This window comes from Ranitomeya imitator, chromosome 1 (genome assembly GCF_032444005.1).
Source record: "Ranitomeya imitator isolate aRanImi1 chromosome 1, aRanImi1.pri, whole genome shotgun sequence".
NCBI classification, from domain to species: Eukaryota; Metazoa; Chordata; class Amphibia; order Anura; family Dendrobatidae; genus Ranitomeya; species Ranitomeya imitator.
The window spans coordinates 407,672,369-407,692,307 of NC_091282.1; the positions used below are offsets into that span (position 1 = coordinate 407,672,369).

At 41.9% G+C, this 19,939-nt stretch overlaps 1 protein-coding gene across 2 annotated transcripts in view; it reads left to right on the top strand.

Moving 5' to 3' along the window:
• Positions 1-19,939, top strand: part of FRMD3 (FERM domain containing 3) — a 297,732-nt gene that overhangs the window by 252,618 nt on the left and 25,175 nt on the right. For both annotated transcript variants that reach the window (XM_069762775.1, XM_069762783.1), the window contains exons 7-13: positions 5,870-5,957; positions 8,332-8,420; positions 9,846-9,909; positions 11,575-11,663; positions 12,168-12,242; positions 15,676-15,744; positions 16,210-16,346. In XM_069762775.1, the coding sequence (XP_069618876.1) occupies positions 5,870-5,957; positions 8,332-8,420; positions 9,846-9,909; positions 11,575-11,663; positions 12,168-12,242; positions 15,676-15,744; positions 16,210-16,346 (611 nt within the window). The remainder of the gene's footprint in view (positions 1-5,869; positions 5,958-8,331; positions 8,421-9,845; positions 9,910-11,574; positions 11,664-12,167; positions 12,243-15,675; positions 15,745-16,209; positions 16,347-19,939) is intronic.

Genomic DNA, 19,939 nt, shown 5'->3' on the forward strand with positions numbered 1-19,939 from the left:
TCACGTGGCAATGTGTTATATATATATATATATATATATATATATACTAGATGGTGGCCCGATTCTAACGCATCGGGTATTCTAGAATATGCATGTTCACGTAGTATATTGTCCAGCCATGTTGTATATTGCCCATCGACGTAGTATATTGCCCAGCGACGTAGTATATTGCCCAGTCACGTAGTATATTGCCCAGCCACGTAGTATATTGCCCAGTTACGTAGTATATTGCCCAGCCACGTAGTATATTGCCCAGCCACGTAGTATACTGCACAGAGCCACGTAGTATATTGCACAGCGAGGTAGTATATTGTCCAGCCACGTAGTATATTGCCCAGCCACGTAGTATACAGCACAGAGCCACGTAGTATATTGCCCAGTGACGTAGTATATTGCCCAGCCACGTAGTGTACAGCACAGAGCCACGTAGTATATTGCAGTGACGTAGTATATTGCCCAGCCACGTAGTAGACAGCACAGAGCCACGTAGTATATTGTCCAGCCACGTAGTATACAGCACAGAGCCACGTAGTATATTGCACAGCGACGTAGTATGTTGCCCAGCCACATAGTATACAGCACAGAGCCACGTAGTATATTGTCCAGCCACGTAGTTTACAGCACAGAGCCACGTAGTATATTGTCCAGCCACGTAGTATACAGCACAGAGCCACGTAGTATATTGCACAGCGACATAGTTTATTGCCCAGCCTTGTAGTATACAGCACAGACCACGTAGGATATTGCCCAGTGACGTACTATATTACCGAGCCACGTATGTCACAGGTTAAAAAAATAAAAAACAAACATACTCACCTAACGATCCAAGGGCCCCTTGTAGTTGAACATACTCACCAGTCTGGTCGCTGCTCCTCAGCGTCCCGTCTCTCCGGTTCCTGGGATCCAACGGCGCTGTGCAGATGGGCGCGCGGCTGCCGCCATCTTGCGTTCCCAGGATGCTTTGCGAAATTAACCATATGACTTAGCGGTCTCACGAGACCGCTAGGTCTTATGGGTAATTTCGCAAAGCATCGCTGGGAAAGGAAGATGGCGGCAGGCGCGAGCGGCTCAGCGGACAACGGAGGGTGAGTATAGCAGGTTTTTGTTTTTGTACTATTTTTAACATTACTTTCTTTTACTATTGATGCCGCATAGGCAGCATCAATAGTAAAAGGTTGGGGACACACAGGGTTAATAGCGGCGGTAATGGAATGTGTTACCGCCGGCATTAACCCTGTGTTAGCGGTGACCGGAGGGGAGTATGGAGCGGGCGTCGGGGACACTGACTGCGGGGAGTAAGCAGCGGAGCGCCGGGGACACTGACTGCGGGGAGCGGAGCGCCGGGGACACTGACTGCGGGGAGCGGAGCGCCGGGGACACTGACTGCGGGGAGCCGAGCGCCGGGGACACTGACTGCGGGGAGCGGGCGCCAGCCACTGACTGCGGGGAGCATAGAGCGGCCATTTTCTTCCGGACTGATTGGTCATGGCTGTTTTGCGGCGACCAATCAGCGACTTGGATTTCCATGATAGACAGAGGCCACGACCAATGAATATCCGTGACAGAAGGACAGACAGACAGACGGAAGTACCCCTTAGACAATTATGTATATAGATATATAAATTCTTTATTTAAAGTATTTTTTAACAAACCAGGAAAACCAAAGAACATAACATCTTTTTTGAGACGTAAAATAAAGGTTACTATTTGCATAACCAGTTGCTATTTTCAGAGAGTCACAAAGTCATCTAACTATAATAGGAAGTAGGGAGGTAAAGGGAGTGGAGGCGAAAACTTAGGGAGAATTGGGGGATGGGCACAAGGGAAAGACGGGTAGATAAAGGGTTCCGAGGTGTCCTGCTCAGAGTGATGATGTTGATTAAGTAGTTAGAAATTTCAGTCTTTCAAATGTGGGTATAAACATTCGATTTTGAGATAGACATAAAGAAGTGTTAACATTGTAAAGAGGTATGTTTTAAGGAGTATAGATTGTTTCTCCTGGAGGATTTCTCTGATGTATTTAACCACAGGGTCCACGAGTCAATCATTTTTGAGTTTTTGGAGTTGGATAGTCTAAGCTTTTCGTATATGCCTGTTTGATTTGTTTCTTTTAACCATTTTTTACATGTAGGGACTTCAACATCTTTCCAATGCCGTGCAATGGTAATTTTGTATCTGATGCCCAACAGATACAGGACTCTCAACAAAAAAAATGCAGGTCCTGAAGCTCCCATATACACATGCCAATAGATTCCCTCATTCACAAAAATAGATGTAAAACAAGAGGAAAATTCATTTTCTCACTAAAAATCTTGGCTTAGACGCCGCCGAAGTCCAAATACTGCAAGAGGTAACCAAACTTAATCTCCCAGACATTTCCACTTCACTACCAATCCCACCAGTCCTTAAACTTTTCACAAACACAAAAGATAATGGAAAAATAATAGCCAAAATCAACAAAAATTTTACCCAAATAGACGATATTCCAGACTTTGTTAAAAAATGGGTTAATGACTTTTATGCGATAGGTGGAACTAGAGTTCCAGTCCTTGTTCTTTCTTAAGAGGCTATTTGCATATTTAAATTCCCAAGGAAGTATTGCATGGCTATAAATCTCCCTAAGCCAGCCTGGCGCGCTCCAGAAAAGGAAACTTTACCCCTTAGGAACTCTTAAATGAATGATGATACATGTTACCGTACTTAATGAATGTCGGTTTCAAATGTTAGTTTTCAATGGGGTTAAAGATAATCTGTTAGGCTATGTGCGCACATTGAGTATTTTCTTGCAGAAATTTCTGCAAGGTTTCTGCATCTCTTGGCAGCAAAAACACACTTGTTGCCCTGATTTTTGGTGCGTTTTTTGCATGCGTTTTTGTACAGCAATTAAGGCTTTTTGAGGTAAATAAAGATATTTAAAAAAAAATTGTGATGTAATTTCTTTGTTCAACATCACCTTTTTCATTCTGATGCAGTAGCATCTTGGTAATGGGATTAGGGCTTGGTGTCAGCAGCTGTCATTGACACCAAGCCCAAGGCTTAGTAATGAAAAGATGTCAGCCAGAGTAAGTAAACACAAACATACACACACACACAAATTTACATGCACACACATTGTCACACGTCTATGTAGGAGCATTAACAGAATGAACCTACATATGCTGTAACCAAACAGCAACTCTTAATTTGAAAAAGAAAATAATGAAAAAAAAAATATTGCGTGAGATCCCACGTAATTTTCATATCCAGCTGATGGAAAGCCAGCAGCTGAGGGCTGATGTTAATATTCTAGGAAGGAGCCAATAGCCATAAAGGTTCTCAGGCTATAAATATCAGCTCTCAGCTTTTTGCTTAGCCTTTACTGGCTAGTTTACAGGGGGACCCCAGAAAAAAATTAACAAAGGGTTCCCCTATAAAATCTAACCAGCAAAGGCTAGGCAGACAGCTGTGGTTTGATATTCATAGCCTAGGAGGGACCATGGATATTGGCCTCTCTCCCAGACTAAAAACATCAGCTCTCAACCGCCCCAGAAAAGGTGCATCTATAATTTGTTGCTTAGCCTCGCTTTTTCCACTTCCCTGTAGTGGTGGCAAGTTTGGTAATGGTTGGGGGGGTTGATGTCACCTATGAATTGTGTGGTAACATCAAGCCCACAGGTTAGTAATGGAGAGGCGTCAATAAGACGCCCCCATTACTAACCCCATAGTCACATTGTATGAACACAGACACCCAGAAAAAAGTTGTTTAATTGAAAGAAAGACACAGACTCCTTTAATAATCTTAATTAAACCATACTTAAGACCTCGACTAAATTCACGGAAGCCCTCGTTCTCCTGTAATAAACTAAAAATAAAAAACAACAATATCCCTCACCTCACACCCCCATTACTAACTCCATAGTTATATTATGAAAACACAGACACCCAGAATAAAGTCCTTTATTTGAAATAATCACACAGCCTCCTTTATTAAATCTAAATTAAACCATACTTACAGAACGCCTAATCCACTAACACCAACATCTCCTACAACAAAAATAAAATAATAAACCACAATATTTCTCACCTGTCTGCGGAGATAGATAATCCATTATGTCCCACTGCGATCCTGATGACTTTGAGAGCAGTCACTGATGCAACTGCTCTCAAAGACAGCTGGCGATACAGTAACAGGAGGTAAACGCTCCCGCAGTGTATCACTGAGCTGCTGTGAGAGAGTTCACCGGAGTTCATCAGCTGATCAGCTCCGGTGATCTCCCTTACGGCACCACTGCTGCGTGAGAAAGTTCTCATGCAGTGGTGGTGCCATAAGTGAGATCACCGGAGCTGATCAGCTGATGAACTCCAGTGAATTCTTTCACAGCAGCTCAGTGATACACTGCGGGAGCAATTACCTCCCGTCAGTGTATCGCCGTCAGCCTGGTAGAGCAGTCACATCTCCCGATGTGTCACTGTTTTCAGTGACAGCAGACGTAGCCAGATGGGAGGAGTAGTCTCATCAGCCCACGCCTGCTAACCTGTGGTAAGCATTTTACCGTGGGTCACAGCTGTGGAGTCATGCTGACATCTGACGGCATGACCTCGCAGCTCTCTGAATGGCAGTCTTACCGGCGGTAGCGTTTTACTATGGGTTACAGTCACAGCTGTGGGGTCACACTGACATCTGACAGCATGACCCCGCAACACTCTGACCGGCGGTCTTACCGGTGGTAGCGTTACCGCCGACAAGAACTACCGCACCAGTGTTTCCCACGCTGTCATACAGATGACAGCATGGGAAACTCCGTAGTAAGCCGGTAAAAACGCAAACAAAAACTCAGCAAATCCGCAAACATTTTTATACCTGTGTTTTTGACTGACTAAATTGAAGTCAGTGTGTAGAAAACGCTAAAAACCTGCACAAAGAACTGACATTTTGCAGAAAAAAACGCACTGCAAATACTCTAAGGAAATTTAGTGCTCATGCGCACAACCCTTAAGGATTGTCATTGTATTAGATTACATACGGATTCCATAGTGGTTGGGCCCATTTCCACGTGGAAAAAACACAGCGAAAATGCATAACAACTGCACCGTCTGCACACAGCCATAGCAAGTTTTTCCTACTTTTAATCTAAGGGCAACATGATGTAGAGACATAGACCCCGATTCCAATGATGTATCACTTACTGGGCTGGTTGTTGTAATTTCAGTATTTTCAAAAGTGCAGCAAGCAGCCCAGTAAGTGATACATCGCTGGAATCAAGGCCTCTGCACCTACGTCATGCTGCTCTTAGATTACATAATGAAAGCCTGACTACCTTTTACAGGCCCCTGAAAGTGATAAAAGCAGAAAAGCCATTTTTTTTGGTCACAGCCCCCCCAAAGTTTAATGGTGTCATTCAAAGCTACAACCTGACCCACAAAAAACAGTCCTCATATGGCAATATCAATAAGAAAAAAAGTTATGGCTCTTAGAAGACAATGCTGAAAATGTAAAAATCCACGGCTGCAGCAAGGAGGGGTAAAGCTTGTGCGACTACATTAACTAGTAAATAAATGGCCGTTATAGGAGCGCTGAGTTAGTCAATACACTAGCCACTGAGAATTTCCAGCATTTAGGTATTTATGTACCAGTAAAAAGCCAATTAAACATATCAATATCAATTTAGTGCGCTGGGAAATCGATTACGAAATGTACTTTGTTTGTGGGATATATTTTGTTACAGGTCAATCTTTGCTCATATTAGTTTACATTTCTAGATGTCATCGTGCTATGTAATCATTTCTCTTGAAGTCTGAAAACAAAGAAAATGTGACTTCTGCACTTGTTTTGCTTACCATGTGTAAAATATTTAATGACCCCTTTCTTCCTCCCCTTGTACTCTTTCAGAGGTCAGAGCCCAGCTGTTGCCGAATTTAATTTGCTGTTGAAAGCACATTCATTGGAAACCTATGGTGTGGACCCTCATCCATGCAAGGTACCACAGCTGTTCCTAGCCAGCATTCAGAGAGGCTGCTGTCCCACAATGATCTGGCCCATAGAGCGGGACTCTGTGAGCACTCCCTGGTGACAATCACTGATTCTGTACAGCTTATAATTATACATTATTGGGAATATCATCGAACCTGAAATGCTTACCAAGTGGCCGGTCCCTAATTCTGCGGCTGAATAACGCACCATCGCATCCATATATCCAGTTAGATATCAGAAAAAAAGCATCATGTCCACAACGTGTAAATGCAGTCTCAAATGGGATTTCTGCAACTCTATAATGATGAGCTATGCTTGATATCCTTGTATGTGGGAGTGCTGGGAGCCAGCTGATTGGCACACAGAGACTGGCACAGCTCTGTATACTATGTTGTGGTACTACGGTATCCACTAATCAGTGAGGCAGACCCTCAATAATCTCAGATAGATTACTTTTCCTTATAGTAGGTCACCAGCATTAAAATCCCCCTAAAAACCTTTTACACCTGGCCATACACATGAGATAGCTGTTGGATGAACGTTCGTTAGGCAGACAGCCATCTCTCCTGATTCCCCCCATCCAAATCAGAGAGCTGCCATATACTTCTCACATTCCCTGACATTATCTGTCGTTGGAGAGTTGTGAGGCCCTATAAATATCAAATAATAATAATAATAATCGTTATATAGCGCCAACATATTCCGCAGCGCTTTACAACTTAACAGTTTCAAACACAACAGTCATAAGTAACAACGTTAGCAATACAATAATTAAAGCGAAATAAGACGACCCTGCTCGTGAGAGCTTACAATCTACAATGAGATTGGGGAGATACAAAGCACAGGTGTGTATTTACAATGATGTATTTACAATGATGGTCCAGCCATCTTCAGGGGGTGGGGGGTAGATGGAGATAGTGAATGGGCTACACACACAAACATAAAATGACTTTGATTAGTGAATGTGATAGGTCGCTCTGAACAAATGTGTTTTGAGCGAGTGCCTAAAACTATGCAAATTGTTGATGGTCCTAATATCTTGGGGTAGAGCATTCCAGAGGATTAGCGCAGCACGGGAGAAGTCTTGGAGTCGGGAGTAGGAGGTACGGATTAGTGCAGAGGTTAGTCGAAAGTCATTTGCAGAGCGCAGCAGTCGGCTAGACCGAAATGAGGGAGGAGATGTAAGGGGGTGCCGCACTGTGGAGAGCTTTGTGGGCGAGAACAAGTACTGTGAATTGTATCCTGTAATGAATGGGCAGCCAGTGAAACGACTGTCGAAGAGCGGACGCGTAATGATTAGCCAGATGGACGACCCTGGCTGCTGCATTAAGGATGGACTGGAGAGGGGAAAGTCGAGTGAGGGCGAGGCCAATTAATAGAGCGTTACAGTAATCCAGGCAGGAGTGGATCAAGGCGACAGTGAGGGGTTTTGTTGTTTCCATGGCGAGAAAAGGGCGGATTCTAGAGTTGTTCTTTAGGTGTAAGCGGCACGAGCGGGCAAGAGATTGTATATGGGAGGTGAAGGAGAGATCGGAGTCAAACATAACACTCAGACAGCGCGCCTGCTGCCGGGGTGTTATTATGGTGCCATCCACAGAGAGGGAAATGTTAGTAGATGGCGGGAGCAGAAGAAGTTCAGTTTTGGAGAGATTGAGTTTCAGATAGAGAGCGGACATGATGTTGAAGACTGCGGACAGACAGTCAGTGGTGTTCTGTAGTTCAGCGGGGGTAAGGTCAGGGGATGACGTGTATAGTTCTGTGTCATCGGCATAAAGATGAAAGCCAAATCTGCAGATGGTCTGTCCAATTGGGGCCGTGTAGAGGGAAAAGAGAAGGGGGCCAAGGACTGAGCCCTGAGGTACCCCGACAGTGAGAGGAAGAGGAGATGAAGTGGAGCCAGAGAACAGAACACTGAAGGAGTGGTCAGAAAGATAGGAGGAGAACCAGGAGAGAGCAGTGTCCTTAATGCCTAGTGACTGGAGCCGAGAGAGGAGGAGAGGGTGGTCAACAGTGTCGAAAGCTGCAGAAAGGTCGAGGAGAATGAGCAGAGAGTGGTCACCGTTGCACCCTGCAAACCCTGTCGATATCTGTGATGGACATGTGTCTTTTTTCATATAACTATATTGCTATCATTTAACCTAAAGAAGCTTCTTGTCAGGTTATGTAGGGGTGCCTGTAAAGATGCAGGGCTCACCATTTATTTTTATGCTTTGCTTATATAGCGCTATTTCCTTCCGCAGCGCTTTACAGACATTATCATTGCTGTCCCCATTGGGGCCCACAATCTAGACTTCCTATCAGTATGTCTTTGGCGTGTGGGAGTTAAATATTTAATTTTTAAGCTAAATATGTTCACAGCCTGTATTTTTTCATTTCTTTAGGATTCAACAGGGACCACAACATTTCTTGGGTATACTGCAGCAGGATTTGTTGTTTTCCAGGGTAACAAGAGGATACACTTAATAAGATGGTGAGTGGAGTTTTTTGTTATTCCTTGGTATATATACAGGGCCGGCGTCAGCACCCGGGCAAGTGCCGGGGCCCTGGCGAGACGGGGGGGCCCATTTATGGTAGTACACGTCACTCACTACATTCCTGCTGTGTGTGTGACTGACTGTCTACAGTGACTCCTGAGTCATATCAAATCAATCCACATCGCCCGGCGGCGCCTTGGCTGCAGGGGGCACAGTCAGCTCTGTATGAGGCCGTTTCGCTGGCGCCTGGCGCTGCGCAGCTGCAATAGCAGCAATACTCACCTCCGCCGGCCCTCACCATGGATACACAAGACACTTCCGGGTGACGCTGGGTCATCTCTCCTGTTACTTCCTGTCGGCGGGCTCATCATCCTAGAGCAAGAAGAAGAGGACAGAGAGAGAGCCGTTCGGACCGTTCGCTGGCGCCGCTGAAGCCTTCTAGTCCAGAATCTATCCGTCCAGCGTCCACCATCCAGGACATGAGGACAGGACAGGTCCGGCTGCGCCAAGCAGGAGGAGAAGACGAGCAGCAGCTGCAGCCTGCAGTGAGGACGGTGCACGGTCCCCTCTCCTGCTGTGTCCACAACGAGGGGGCGACGGACGGGCCCCGGACGGCTAAGCAGTGAGTGAGTCAGTGACTCGTCTTCGGTGACGGTCCTGATGCATAAAGGGCTTTCTGTGACTCAGTTGCCCTAGGGCCAACATGGGGCCGTCTTGATGGATTGCCTACTTTTAAGTGTGTATTGGTGCTAGGGAGCTTATTCCAGATGGTATGATATAGTCCCCAGCATCTGTAGTCTTCAGGAAGCTTAGGGTTAATGACACACAATGAGAAAAAGGCTGAGAAAGCTATATTCTTACAATTTCTGGACTCGCGCACTTTCCGCCTTCTCCCCTAGAAGCCACGGGATTATCTGTGCAGAGTCAGAGGAGGCTCATACGCCCGTGCCTGGGGGCAGAGCATCCTCACACTGGAGGAACGGTCAGGCTCCATGTCACTGTGAAAGGAAATGTCACATTTTCTAAGAACAGCATAACCTTCGTAGTTTTCATAAAGTTTGAGTGGGCTGCATAATCATGTACAATACTTTCTGTATGTTTGGCACTGGCTAATGATAAATTCTGCTAGAGAGGGTTGTGCTCAACATCTTACTTCCTGGGACATCAGAATCCCTGCGATTATGGATATTACATAGTGCATAATGTCCGGTATACACATCAAATATACTGCATATAGGAAAGGAGCGTGTGATAGTAAGTAAAATAGAGAGCACTGTAATGATAGTAAGTAAAATAGAGAGCACTGTAATGATAGTAAGTAAAGTAGAGAGCACTGTAATGATGGTAAGTAAAATAGAGAGCACTGTAATAATAGTAATTGCTGTCATCGATGGCTCACAATGTCGCCGTATGTTTTACAGGCCGGATATCTGCAAGATGAGATATGATGGGAAAACCTTCCATGTTGTTGTAATGCAGAAGGAGGTAGGAACGATGCGAGAATTCATCTGAACTCACGATGTATCCGTAAAGTGGCTGTTTGTGCATTTCATGGGTACTTACCCTTGGACTGATACATTAGACCAGAGCAACTATTACAAACGTTACACATTTAATAGCTTAGCCTGTTTTTCTCCAACATTTATAAAAGGCTAGACATTAAAAAAGATTATACAGCTCTTGCAAAAACTAAGAGACCACAGCAAAATGTCCAGTTTGGCTGATTTTTCTCTTTATAGGTATATTTTTGAGAAAAATGTAAATTGTTCTTTTATTCTATAAACTACTGACAACTTGTCTCCGAATTTCCATGCAATAAATTTTGTATTTTTTTTTCTGAAAAGGAGAGATGGTCAAAATTGAAAAAACCCTACTGCTTTCAGACCTCAAATAATGCAAAGAAAACAAGTTCGTAATCATTTAGAAACAACATTACTAATGTTTTAACTCAGGAAGAGTTCAGAAATCAATATTTTGTGGAATAACCATGATTGTTAATCACAGCTTTCATGCGTCTTGGCATGCTTTCCACCAGTCTTTCACACTGCTCCTGGAGCAAAAATGTAAGCAGTTCTTCTTTGTGTGATGGCTTGTGAATATCCATCATCCTCTTGATTACATTCCAGAGGTTTTCAATGGAGTTCAGGCCTGGAGATTGGGCTGCCCATGACAGGGTTTTGATGTGATGGTCTCTTAATTTTAGTTTAGTTTTATTTTCATAGCATGATAGCTTTTATCAACCCAGTAACAAGCAAGTTTAGTTTTTCTGAATCTACAGTAATGATGTATTCCTTAGTACCTAGAGGTTAGTAAACGTCCATCAAACACCCATACAAGCAATGCTAATATTCAGTGCCACATCCCCTTCATAGCAGGCACAGTGTCCTGTTCTTACTGGCTGCTGTGCTATGAATGGGCCCGAGCTACAGCAATGCTGTCCTTATAGATGAGTCGCTTTATTCTGTGATCAGCAAGGTAGTCCTGGTAGGTGGTCTCCCACAAATCAAACACTAACACATTTTCACACATATTTACCCATATCAACTTATGGGCATGTTTACGTCTGTTTTTTGGGGACCGATTGTCCAAAAAGAAGGAAAACTTGTCCTGTTTTGATTGATTCATACATTTTCAAGTACGGTAAGTGGGTCACTGAAAAAAATGGAATAAGTCTCAGATGCCATCTGAGTGCTGTTTTTCTTTTTTGTTAATAAGTAGGAGAAATGAATAAAATGTATTTATCTTCAATTTGCCACTCTGATGATGAAAAGCGACAACCACCATAAAATAGCTGATCAATAAACTGATGAAAAATGGTCAGTTTTCTCTTGTACCCCAACAAACGGACATCTAAATAACGACTAAGGCCAAATTCACACATGCGTGAAACATGGACTGTGTTCAGATCACTATACCCAACCACAACATAGGTTCTCCCAACCTTGGCTAACATCCTGTGAAGCAGGTAGATCAGGACTGGAGCCGGGCGGACGGGCTAGGTACTGTGATCCAAGCACGGTCCGTGTTTTCCTGATGTGTAAATTCAGCCCAATACAGAAAGGGGTTGTTAGTCTCTGTTTTTATGTCAACAATTAAAATGAATAAAGAATATATGATTTTTTTATTTCCCTCTTTTTTTAATTCTTCCAGAAAAAAACTGATCTAACCTATCATACCTCAACACCAGCCGCCTGTAAACATTTGTGGAAATGTGGAGTGGAAAATCAGGCTTTTTACAGGTGAGTCATTACTGATCACGCACATGATGTCGTTACTTTGTGGACTTATGTCTATAGCTGTGAGGGTTAATATAATTTTATTGTACATGATTTTATACTATTTATTATTTATCATTTTTACGGTATTCATGTAAGTTAAGAGTATTTTGTTTGTTGTCTTTTAGTTTTGCTGTCTTTATTTTATTGGAATTTTTCTTTCTTGTCCATGATTTGTAGGTCATGAACTTTCTTCATTTTGGTTCCATTTCTGGTTTATTTCTTTGTGATTTTTGTCGTTTGTTGTCGTCTGATTGGAGCTTTGTTCTTATGTTTTGTTCTGTTGTGTTTTATTTGTAATGTATCATAGTTGGTGTCACGTGAAAATATTTTTATTTAATAAAAGACCTACTATTTTATTGTGAAAATAAACTTTATTTTTCAAGGCATTTTTTACTTTGTAACAGAATGACACACATTTGTATAATTTTAAGTTGTTTTTTTTTTAAATAAATTATTCATTCTTAGGTATGCAAAATCAAGTCAAGTAAAAACAGTGACGAGTAGCAATATATTTTTTAAGGGGAGTCGGTATCGTTATTGGTAAGTATTTGGACTTTATCATAGTTATTGTGCAGTTCTAAAAGAGTAACTAGATTACTTCTTGGTTTCTGTTAATATTATGAATTTTATTTACCGTATTTTGTTTGCCTTTATAGCACTAACATATCCCACGGCCTTTTTGTCATCAGTCACTGCATTCAATATCAATGTTTTTCGCATCTATTTTACTTAATGAAAAGTATCATCTCCTTCATTTTTGTTAGTGATCCAAATGTCCGTGACAGTTTTCTAGTACATTGCAAATTGTAATCTTACTGCTAGATGGCAGCAAATCGATTGTTGCTATTCTATAGTGTTGGGTCTGGTTCATATATATCAGATAAATCCAGTCTGTTGTCTTTTGTCTAAAGAAGGCATTATACATTAAATGTTTGTCAATCAAACATTGAAATTTGGCCGATGTCTTATCTTTGGGAAATCGGACATGCCAATCACAATCTTCCCCCGACAATCTGTTGTCTGGGCCCCCTTACACATTTGACTGTTGGCTAATATCAGCAAGTCCAGCTGACATTAGTCTAATGTGTACGGTGGGGGAAATAAGAATTTGATCCCTTGCTGATTTTGTAAGTTTGCTCACTAACAAAGACATGAACAGTCTATAATTTTAAGGGTAGGTTAATTTTAACCTTGAGAGATAGAATATCAAAAATAAATCCAGAAAATCACATTGTATAAATTCTATAAATTTATTTACATTTTGCAGTGATAAATAAGTATTTGATCCCTCTGGCAGACAAGACTTAATACTTGGTGGCAAAACCCTTGTTGGCATGTTCAGCAGTCAGACGTTTTTTGTAGTTGATGATGAGGTTTGCGCACATGTCAGGAGGAATTTTGGTCCACTCCTCTTTGCAGATCATCTCTAAATCATTAACATTTTGAGGCTGTTGCTTGGCAACTCGGAGCTTCAATTGCCTCCATAAGTTTCCTATGCAAAATGTAAAAAAGAACAAGGCAACACTCAGCTGTCTGCTTTACCATGGCTGGTTATCAAAAATAGAGGTGCCCCTACACTGTTTTCATTTTAAATTATTTAAATAAATCATTTTTAAAAAAAGGCATGTGGTCTCCGCCTATTGTTGATAACCAGTCAAGGTAAAGCAGATAGCTGGGGGCTGGTATTCAGGCTGGAAAGTTCATCGATATTTGGCCCTCCCCAGCCTAAAAATGTCAGTCCACAGCCACCCCAGAAAAGGCACATTCATTATATGCGCCAATTCTGGCGCTTTGCGTGGCTCTTCCCACTTGTCCTGGTGTATTGGCAAGCAGGGTAATATTTTGGGGTTGATGTCAGTTGTGTATTTTCCGCTGACATCAAGCCCAGAGGCTAGTAATGGGGCGGCATCTATCAGACACCCCCATTACTAACTTAGTAATTGAATACGGTATTGTTAAAAAAAACATACACAGGGAAAAATACTTTATTTGAAAAAAAAAAAACTCCACAACAATTTCCCTTTTTTTCCATTTATTTTTACACACAAATATATATATATATATATTTAAATTGTAAAACACAGACTCTGCGGTAATCCATAATATGGAGGAGACTCCACCAAACTAACCCTTGAACGCCCATTTATTAATAAAATGATCCCACAAAGGAATCCAAGTCCATCTTTTTCTTTGTTTCCGGCGCCTGTGAATAGCAGTAAAGCTGCCACATGCATAAGTGCTGGCTGATGATTTACATTTGGTGTCTTTATGTTTGAAGCATGACATGTGGGAAAAGGTTGCAAAGTTCGAGGGAGCCGAATACTTTCGCAAGGCACTGTACTTTGCCAAACTTGTGAAAAACGCGAGAAATTGTTTTACTTTATGGTTGTGGAAGTGAATGAGGTCATTATGGTAATCTAACTTCACGTATCATGAAGGATATGGAGCATATCACTTAAACAATATACTGCATATCACCTATAGGGTAGATGATAAATTTATGATTACTGGGGGTTGGACTGTTGTGATTCCCCTGCCGAGGATGTTTTAGACTGTTTCAATAAACTGGATTTCATGGGACGGTGAGTGCCACCCTTATTCTTTCATCACTCAGACTATTGGTATTGTTGTTTTTGGGTTGGCACCCGAGAGCCAGGGCACAGATGCCTACAGTGACTCTGACCCTGGAGTGGGGCGTTTTGGCGCAGGTGCTGCAGCGGTGCGGATTGCTTTCTTCTTTGCTTGTGGTAATATTATAGTAAAGACAGGACGCAGGGATTTCTTTCAAGCACGGCACGTTCCGGAGCCTGGAATAAATCATTAACATAATGAAATAAAAGTTTATTTCTCCAAATCTAGACAGCAACAATGAGGCTATGAGACTAGATTAACATAACTAGACTATGAGAATAGATTAACATTTCTGCTAATAATAATAATAATAATAATAATAATCTTTATTTTTATATAGCGCTAACATATTCCGCAGCGCTTTACAGTTTGCACATATTATCATCACTGTCCCCAATGGGGTTCACAATCTAAATTCCCTATCAGTATGTCTTTGGAATGTGGGAGGAAACCGGAGTACCCGGAGGAAACCCACGCAAACACAGAGAGAACATACAAACTCTTTGCAGATGTTGTCCTTAGTGGGGCTTGAACCCAGGACTCCAGCGCTGCTGTGCTATCCAGTGTGCCACCGTGCTGCCCATTTCTGTTGCCTGTATGTCCATAGCAATAGCTGAATAGTGTTCCAGGGGGTGACAGATTCTCTTTAGGTTGAGGGTGCCAGGTTTGTCTGTCCCAATTTGGGTGTTTTGTGTGAAATTATGTCCAAATTTGCCTTTTTTACCTTTTTTTGGTGTTGTTCCAATACACAAAAAGGAAATAAAGATGTATATAACAAAGTGTGTAATTGCAATAATTTTATGGGAGAAATACTTCAATTTCTGGAAAAATTTCAAGGGTGCCAACACTTTCGGCCATGACTGTATTTCTTCTGATGTCACAGCCCTTTTCTTTAGCTCACGGAGGTATGTGTGCTTACCATACAGCTCCTATGTCAGTTAAGACACAGGTCTCAGGAGCTGTGTTTCCTCAGACTGCAGATTGTCCTGACACATAATTGGCACAGGCTGCAATCTGAGTTGCACGATGGGGGCCATTTTATTACATTCTTGGAGAACCTCTTTAGTGGTCAATCCTAATTAGAGGAAAAAAGCCATACTTTCATTCGAAATCTGCTCTATTTCATGTGCTGCCAGTCCAAAGGTCTACGCCGGAAAATAGTTTATGATATCATTGCTTCCAGGCCAGCCAAATGCAGAGCATTTGACTATGAAAATGACTTGAGTATTTTAATAAATACATTGTCTTGTGTATCATCATTTATTTATCAGGGTTAAAATTATTGCATTGTATACAGTTTATTCAGGTGTATTTACTGTCTTTTATTTATACGTCTATTCAGTGGGAAAGTTGCAAAAGAAGTTGTAGAGGCAAGCTCAAAAATCCAGAGAGACCCACCAGAAGTTCACAGGTAATACATTGTAATGATAGCCTCATAACTAATGTAGACAACAGTAAATCTTGATCTTCTGATAGATCTCTAAAGGACCTCATATACATTAGATAAAAGTTGGCCTTACCCATTGATTTTGTCAGGTTCCAGCTGACCATCAAATATATATATGGGGGTCTCCTAACGCCTCCCTGACAGATGATAGTAGAGAATGTTCTTTCCTATTGAATTTTAACTGTCAATCCTTTTGTTACCGGCACAGACAAGCAACTGCCAGAATAGTCGGATAGTTGCTTTCTCATAGAGAACAGATGAGTGCTCTGCCAAATTTTCCTATGTATCGTGGAGTCGGGAGAGATAAATTTTATAATGCGCATTAGATACTGTATATACTGTAAAACATTGAATCTACTCGGTATATGTTCTGGGTGTTTTTGATATTCCTCCTGTATTATCGGCAATGATTTTCTTTTTTTTTTCTAGATCTCTAATACCACACAGTCGCAGTTCCTATTCCTTAAACAAGCAGCTTATTATTAATATGGAGCCACTTCAGCCACTCATTCCATCTCCTAGTGAGGAGGAGGAGGAGGAAGAAGCCGAAGCTCCACAAGAGGAAAGTAAGTGTATTCTACACATACAATTACACCGCTTGCCTATCTCTTGCTATAGGTGGTTTGTTTTTATTTTGTGTTCCGTTTGTTAATTCATTTAGTATATTTTGCTTAGGTTGAAGCCCTAAACATTAGGTCATCTAAACAGGACAGCAACCATCCATTGAATGAACAAACGCTCAGTCAACGGCATATTGCGTCTTTTTATGTGACCTTAAAAATAATTGTCAGTAACATATCATCTGGTGTCAACAGGGAATGTACTGCTGACAATATGCAAACTGGATGGGTGTCACTTGATCTTATTAAAGCCTGGAGTGTTGCTTAAAATCCAAGTCCCCTGCCCCCTGTATGCTACACACCTTTCAGCATTTCGGTCTATCTCCTACAGTTTGTGACCTGCCGGCTGCTCCAGTGTTTCATGGAGAGAGCCGGAGGTCTCTAATCAATGTAAGTCTATGAGAGCCTTGTTCTGGCCAAGATCTGGCTCTCATAGAGTTGTGTTTAGAGTTTGTGATGTAGCTTCTGAGTTGCAGCCACTCAGAAGCTGCGCTCACAAAATGCCGCCGCAAGACCAGAGTGATGCCAAAGAAAGGTGAAGACGCTGGATATTAGATTAGAAGCACCACTCAAGCACTGATAAAAAACCCGATTGGAGCTTTAATAACTTGATCATCAGAATACAGTTTGCATCAGCCAGTGTGAGGGTATGTACAGACAGAGAGTTTTCAAAAACAGGGAAATTAACTCTACAAAAACTCCCCAAAGGAAGAGCCTTTCCACTTCCTGAAAATGGTTATGTGCACAAAACTTCTTCTTTTTCCGGTGGGCAAACCCACCAAATTTTTCAAGAAGAAGGCACTTAAAGGGACCCTGTCACATGAATTTGGCGGGACTGGTTTTCGGTCATATGGGCGGAGTTTTCGGGTGTCTGATTCACCCTTTCCTTACCCGCTGGCTGCATGCTGGCTGCAATATTGGATTGAAGTTCATTCTATGTCCTCCGTAGTACACGCCTGAGCAAGTCCCCAAGCCCTGTCACAACAATGTCCCTCCCCAGCTTTTGTTGGAACTTGGATGAGAATGACATGAAAATGCCAAAAGTCGCTTTTTTTGTACAACTTCGGGTTACGCAAAATAATGAGCGTTTCCAAAGCTTTTTTTCATCACAAATCTGATGAAAAAGCTTTGATGAATCGCCCCTATGACTTTTAGACGTACGTAACCCCGTTGGGTTTTTCTAGAAGAAGACGCTTCATTATAATGAAAAAATGACCAAGTATGGGATTGACAAGGCTATGGTTAGATAGTTATGGATTCATAACTGGCTCAGTGATCGTACTTAAAGATTGGTAATAAATGGTTGCACATCCAATTGGAAAAGTGTTTCATGTGGGGTACCACAAGACTCTGTCCTGGCCCCACTGTTCAACATTTTCATAAATGATCTAGATAAGGGAACTAAAAGTAAACTAATCAAATTTGCAGACAATGTAAAGCTTGGAGGGATTTCTAAAAGTACCGTCACACATATCGATATCGTTAACGATATCGTTGCAACGTCACGCTTTTGGTGACGTAGCAACAATCCCGCTAACGATCTCGTTATGTGTGACAGCGACCAACGATCAGGCCCCTGCTGGGAGATCGTTGGTCGTTGGGGAATGATCAGGACCATTTTTTGGTCGCTGATCACCCGCTGTCATCGCTGGATCGGCGTGTGTGACGCCGATCCAGCGATGTGTTCACTTGTAACCATGGTAAATATCGGGTTTCTAAGCGAAGGGCTTAGTAACCCGATATTTACCCTGGTTACCATCGTAACAGTAAAAAAAAAAACACTACATACTCAAATTCTGATGTCTGTCACGTCCTCCGGCGTCCACTGTGTCAGCGCCGGCCGTAAAGCAGAGCACATCTGGACAAGAAAAACAAAAATTACATCTACAGAATGTGAGGAATAGAACTAAGCAACAGCACATGTGTAACAGACTTGGGTATACTAATAGATCACAGGCTGCACATGAGTCAACAGTGTGATGCAGCAGCAAAAAAGGCAAACATAGTTTTAGGATGTATTAAGAGAAGCATAGAGTCTAGATCACCTGAAGAAATTATACCCCTCTACTCCTCCTTGGTCAGGCCTCATCTGGAATACTCTGTCTAGTTCTGGGCATCACATTTTAAAAAAGACATTAAAAAACTGGAGCGGACTGCAAAATATGTCCTACAAGGAATGGGTAAAGGATCTTGGAAGGTTTAGCTTGCAAAAAAGAAGGCTAAGAGAAGACTTAATAGCTGTCTACAAATATCTGAAGGGATGTCACAGTGTAGAGGGATCATCATTATTTTTGTTTGCACATGGAAACACGAGAAGCAATGGAATGAATCTGAAAGGGAGAAGATACAGATTAGATATTAGAAAACACTTTTGAGTGGAACCGGCTGCCACGAGAGGTGGTGAGTTCTCCTTCATTGGAAGTCTTTAAACAGAGGCTGGACAGACATCTGTCTGAGACGGTGTAGTGAATCCTTCCTTGAGCAGAGAGTTGGATATGATGACCCTGTAGGTCCTTTCCAACTCTAACATTCTATGACATGCCAGCTTCTTTTGGTCTGAAGCGTCTTTTCTTGCATCTTTTTAGTCATTTTCTGAGCACGTTTTGCGACGTCTTTGGCTACCAGCATTTTTTGTTACTCCTCTTGAATACACAAGATGGTCAGGTCACTTTTAGCTGCTTCATGTCTTTTGAAACTTATAGCGGTTAAAATAACCTCACAAGACTGTGTTTTTACATTCTTTTCAATGTTTATTTAGCCCTTCTTCAGCTGTGTTACGGAGTGTACCCACCTGATAAAGACATCATGTCTTACGGTATGTTCCCGTGGAGTTTTTTGAGGTTTATAAACAATGAGTTTTTGTAGAAGAACTGACTTCAGAAAAAGCTCCTTATCAGGGCAGTTTTTAGATGAGTTTTGCTTTTCCTGTGGTGAGTTTAAAAAGCTTCGGAAGAGTTTTTTCCCTGAAGCATTTTTTGCAGCTCTTTGACTTCATAGTTTCTAGTTTGGAGGATCAATTTCAAAGTAGTGACATGCACTTTTTTTCCACACGGCATGGAAACCTCTTCAGGAAAAACATGGGCAAATAGCTCCTCATATGAATAACAAAAGTGGATTTCTCATAGAAATTAATAGAAAGAAAATTTTCCAAGTATTTTTGTAGGATAATTTAGCATATTTTCCCTTAAAAGCTTCTCAAAAACATTTGTGAGAAAATAGCCTAATGGCATGTGCACTTGGCGTCTTTTAGACACTGGAGCCGAGTTTTCTGAGGCAAAGCTGCTACGGGAAAACACCAGCTGCTGTTTTTATGAGGTTGCATGGCCAGCGACTTTGCCTTCGTTGTTGTAGCAGCATCTTTCACACTACGCTGATGAAGTATAGAGAGCAGGTGGTTTCCAACCAAAAGCCAGCCGAAGAATGAACATGTTACTTTGTTAAGTTTGGAAAACCTGAAGCAGTTAAGACATGACATATGATGGAACATGTACACAGCAATGTTGTTTTGACATTGCTGTGCATTATGTTCATTTTTATGA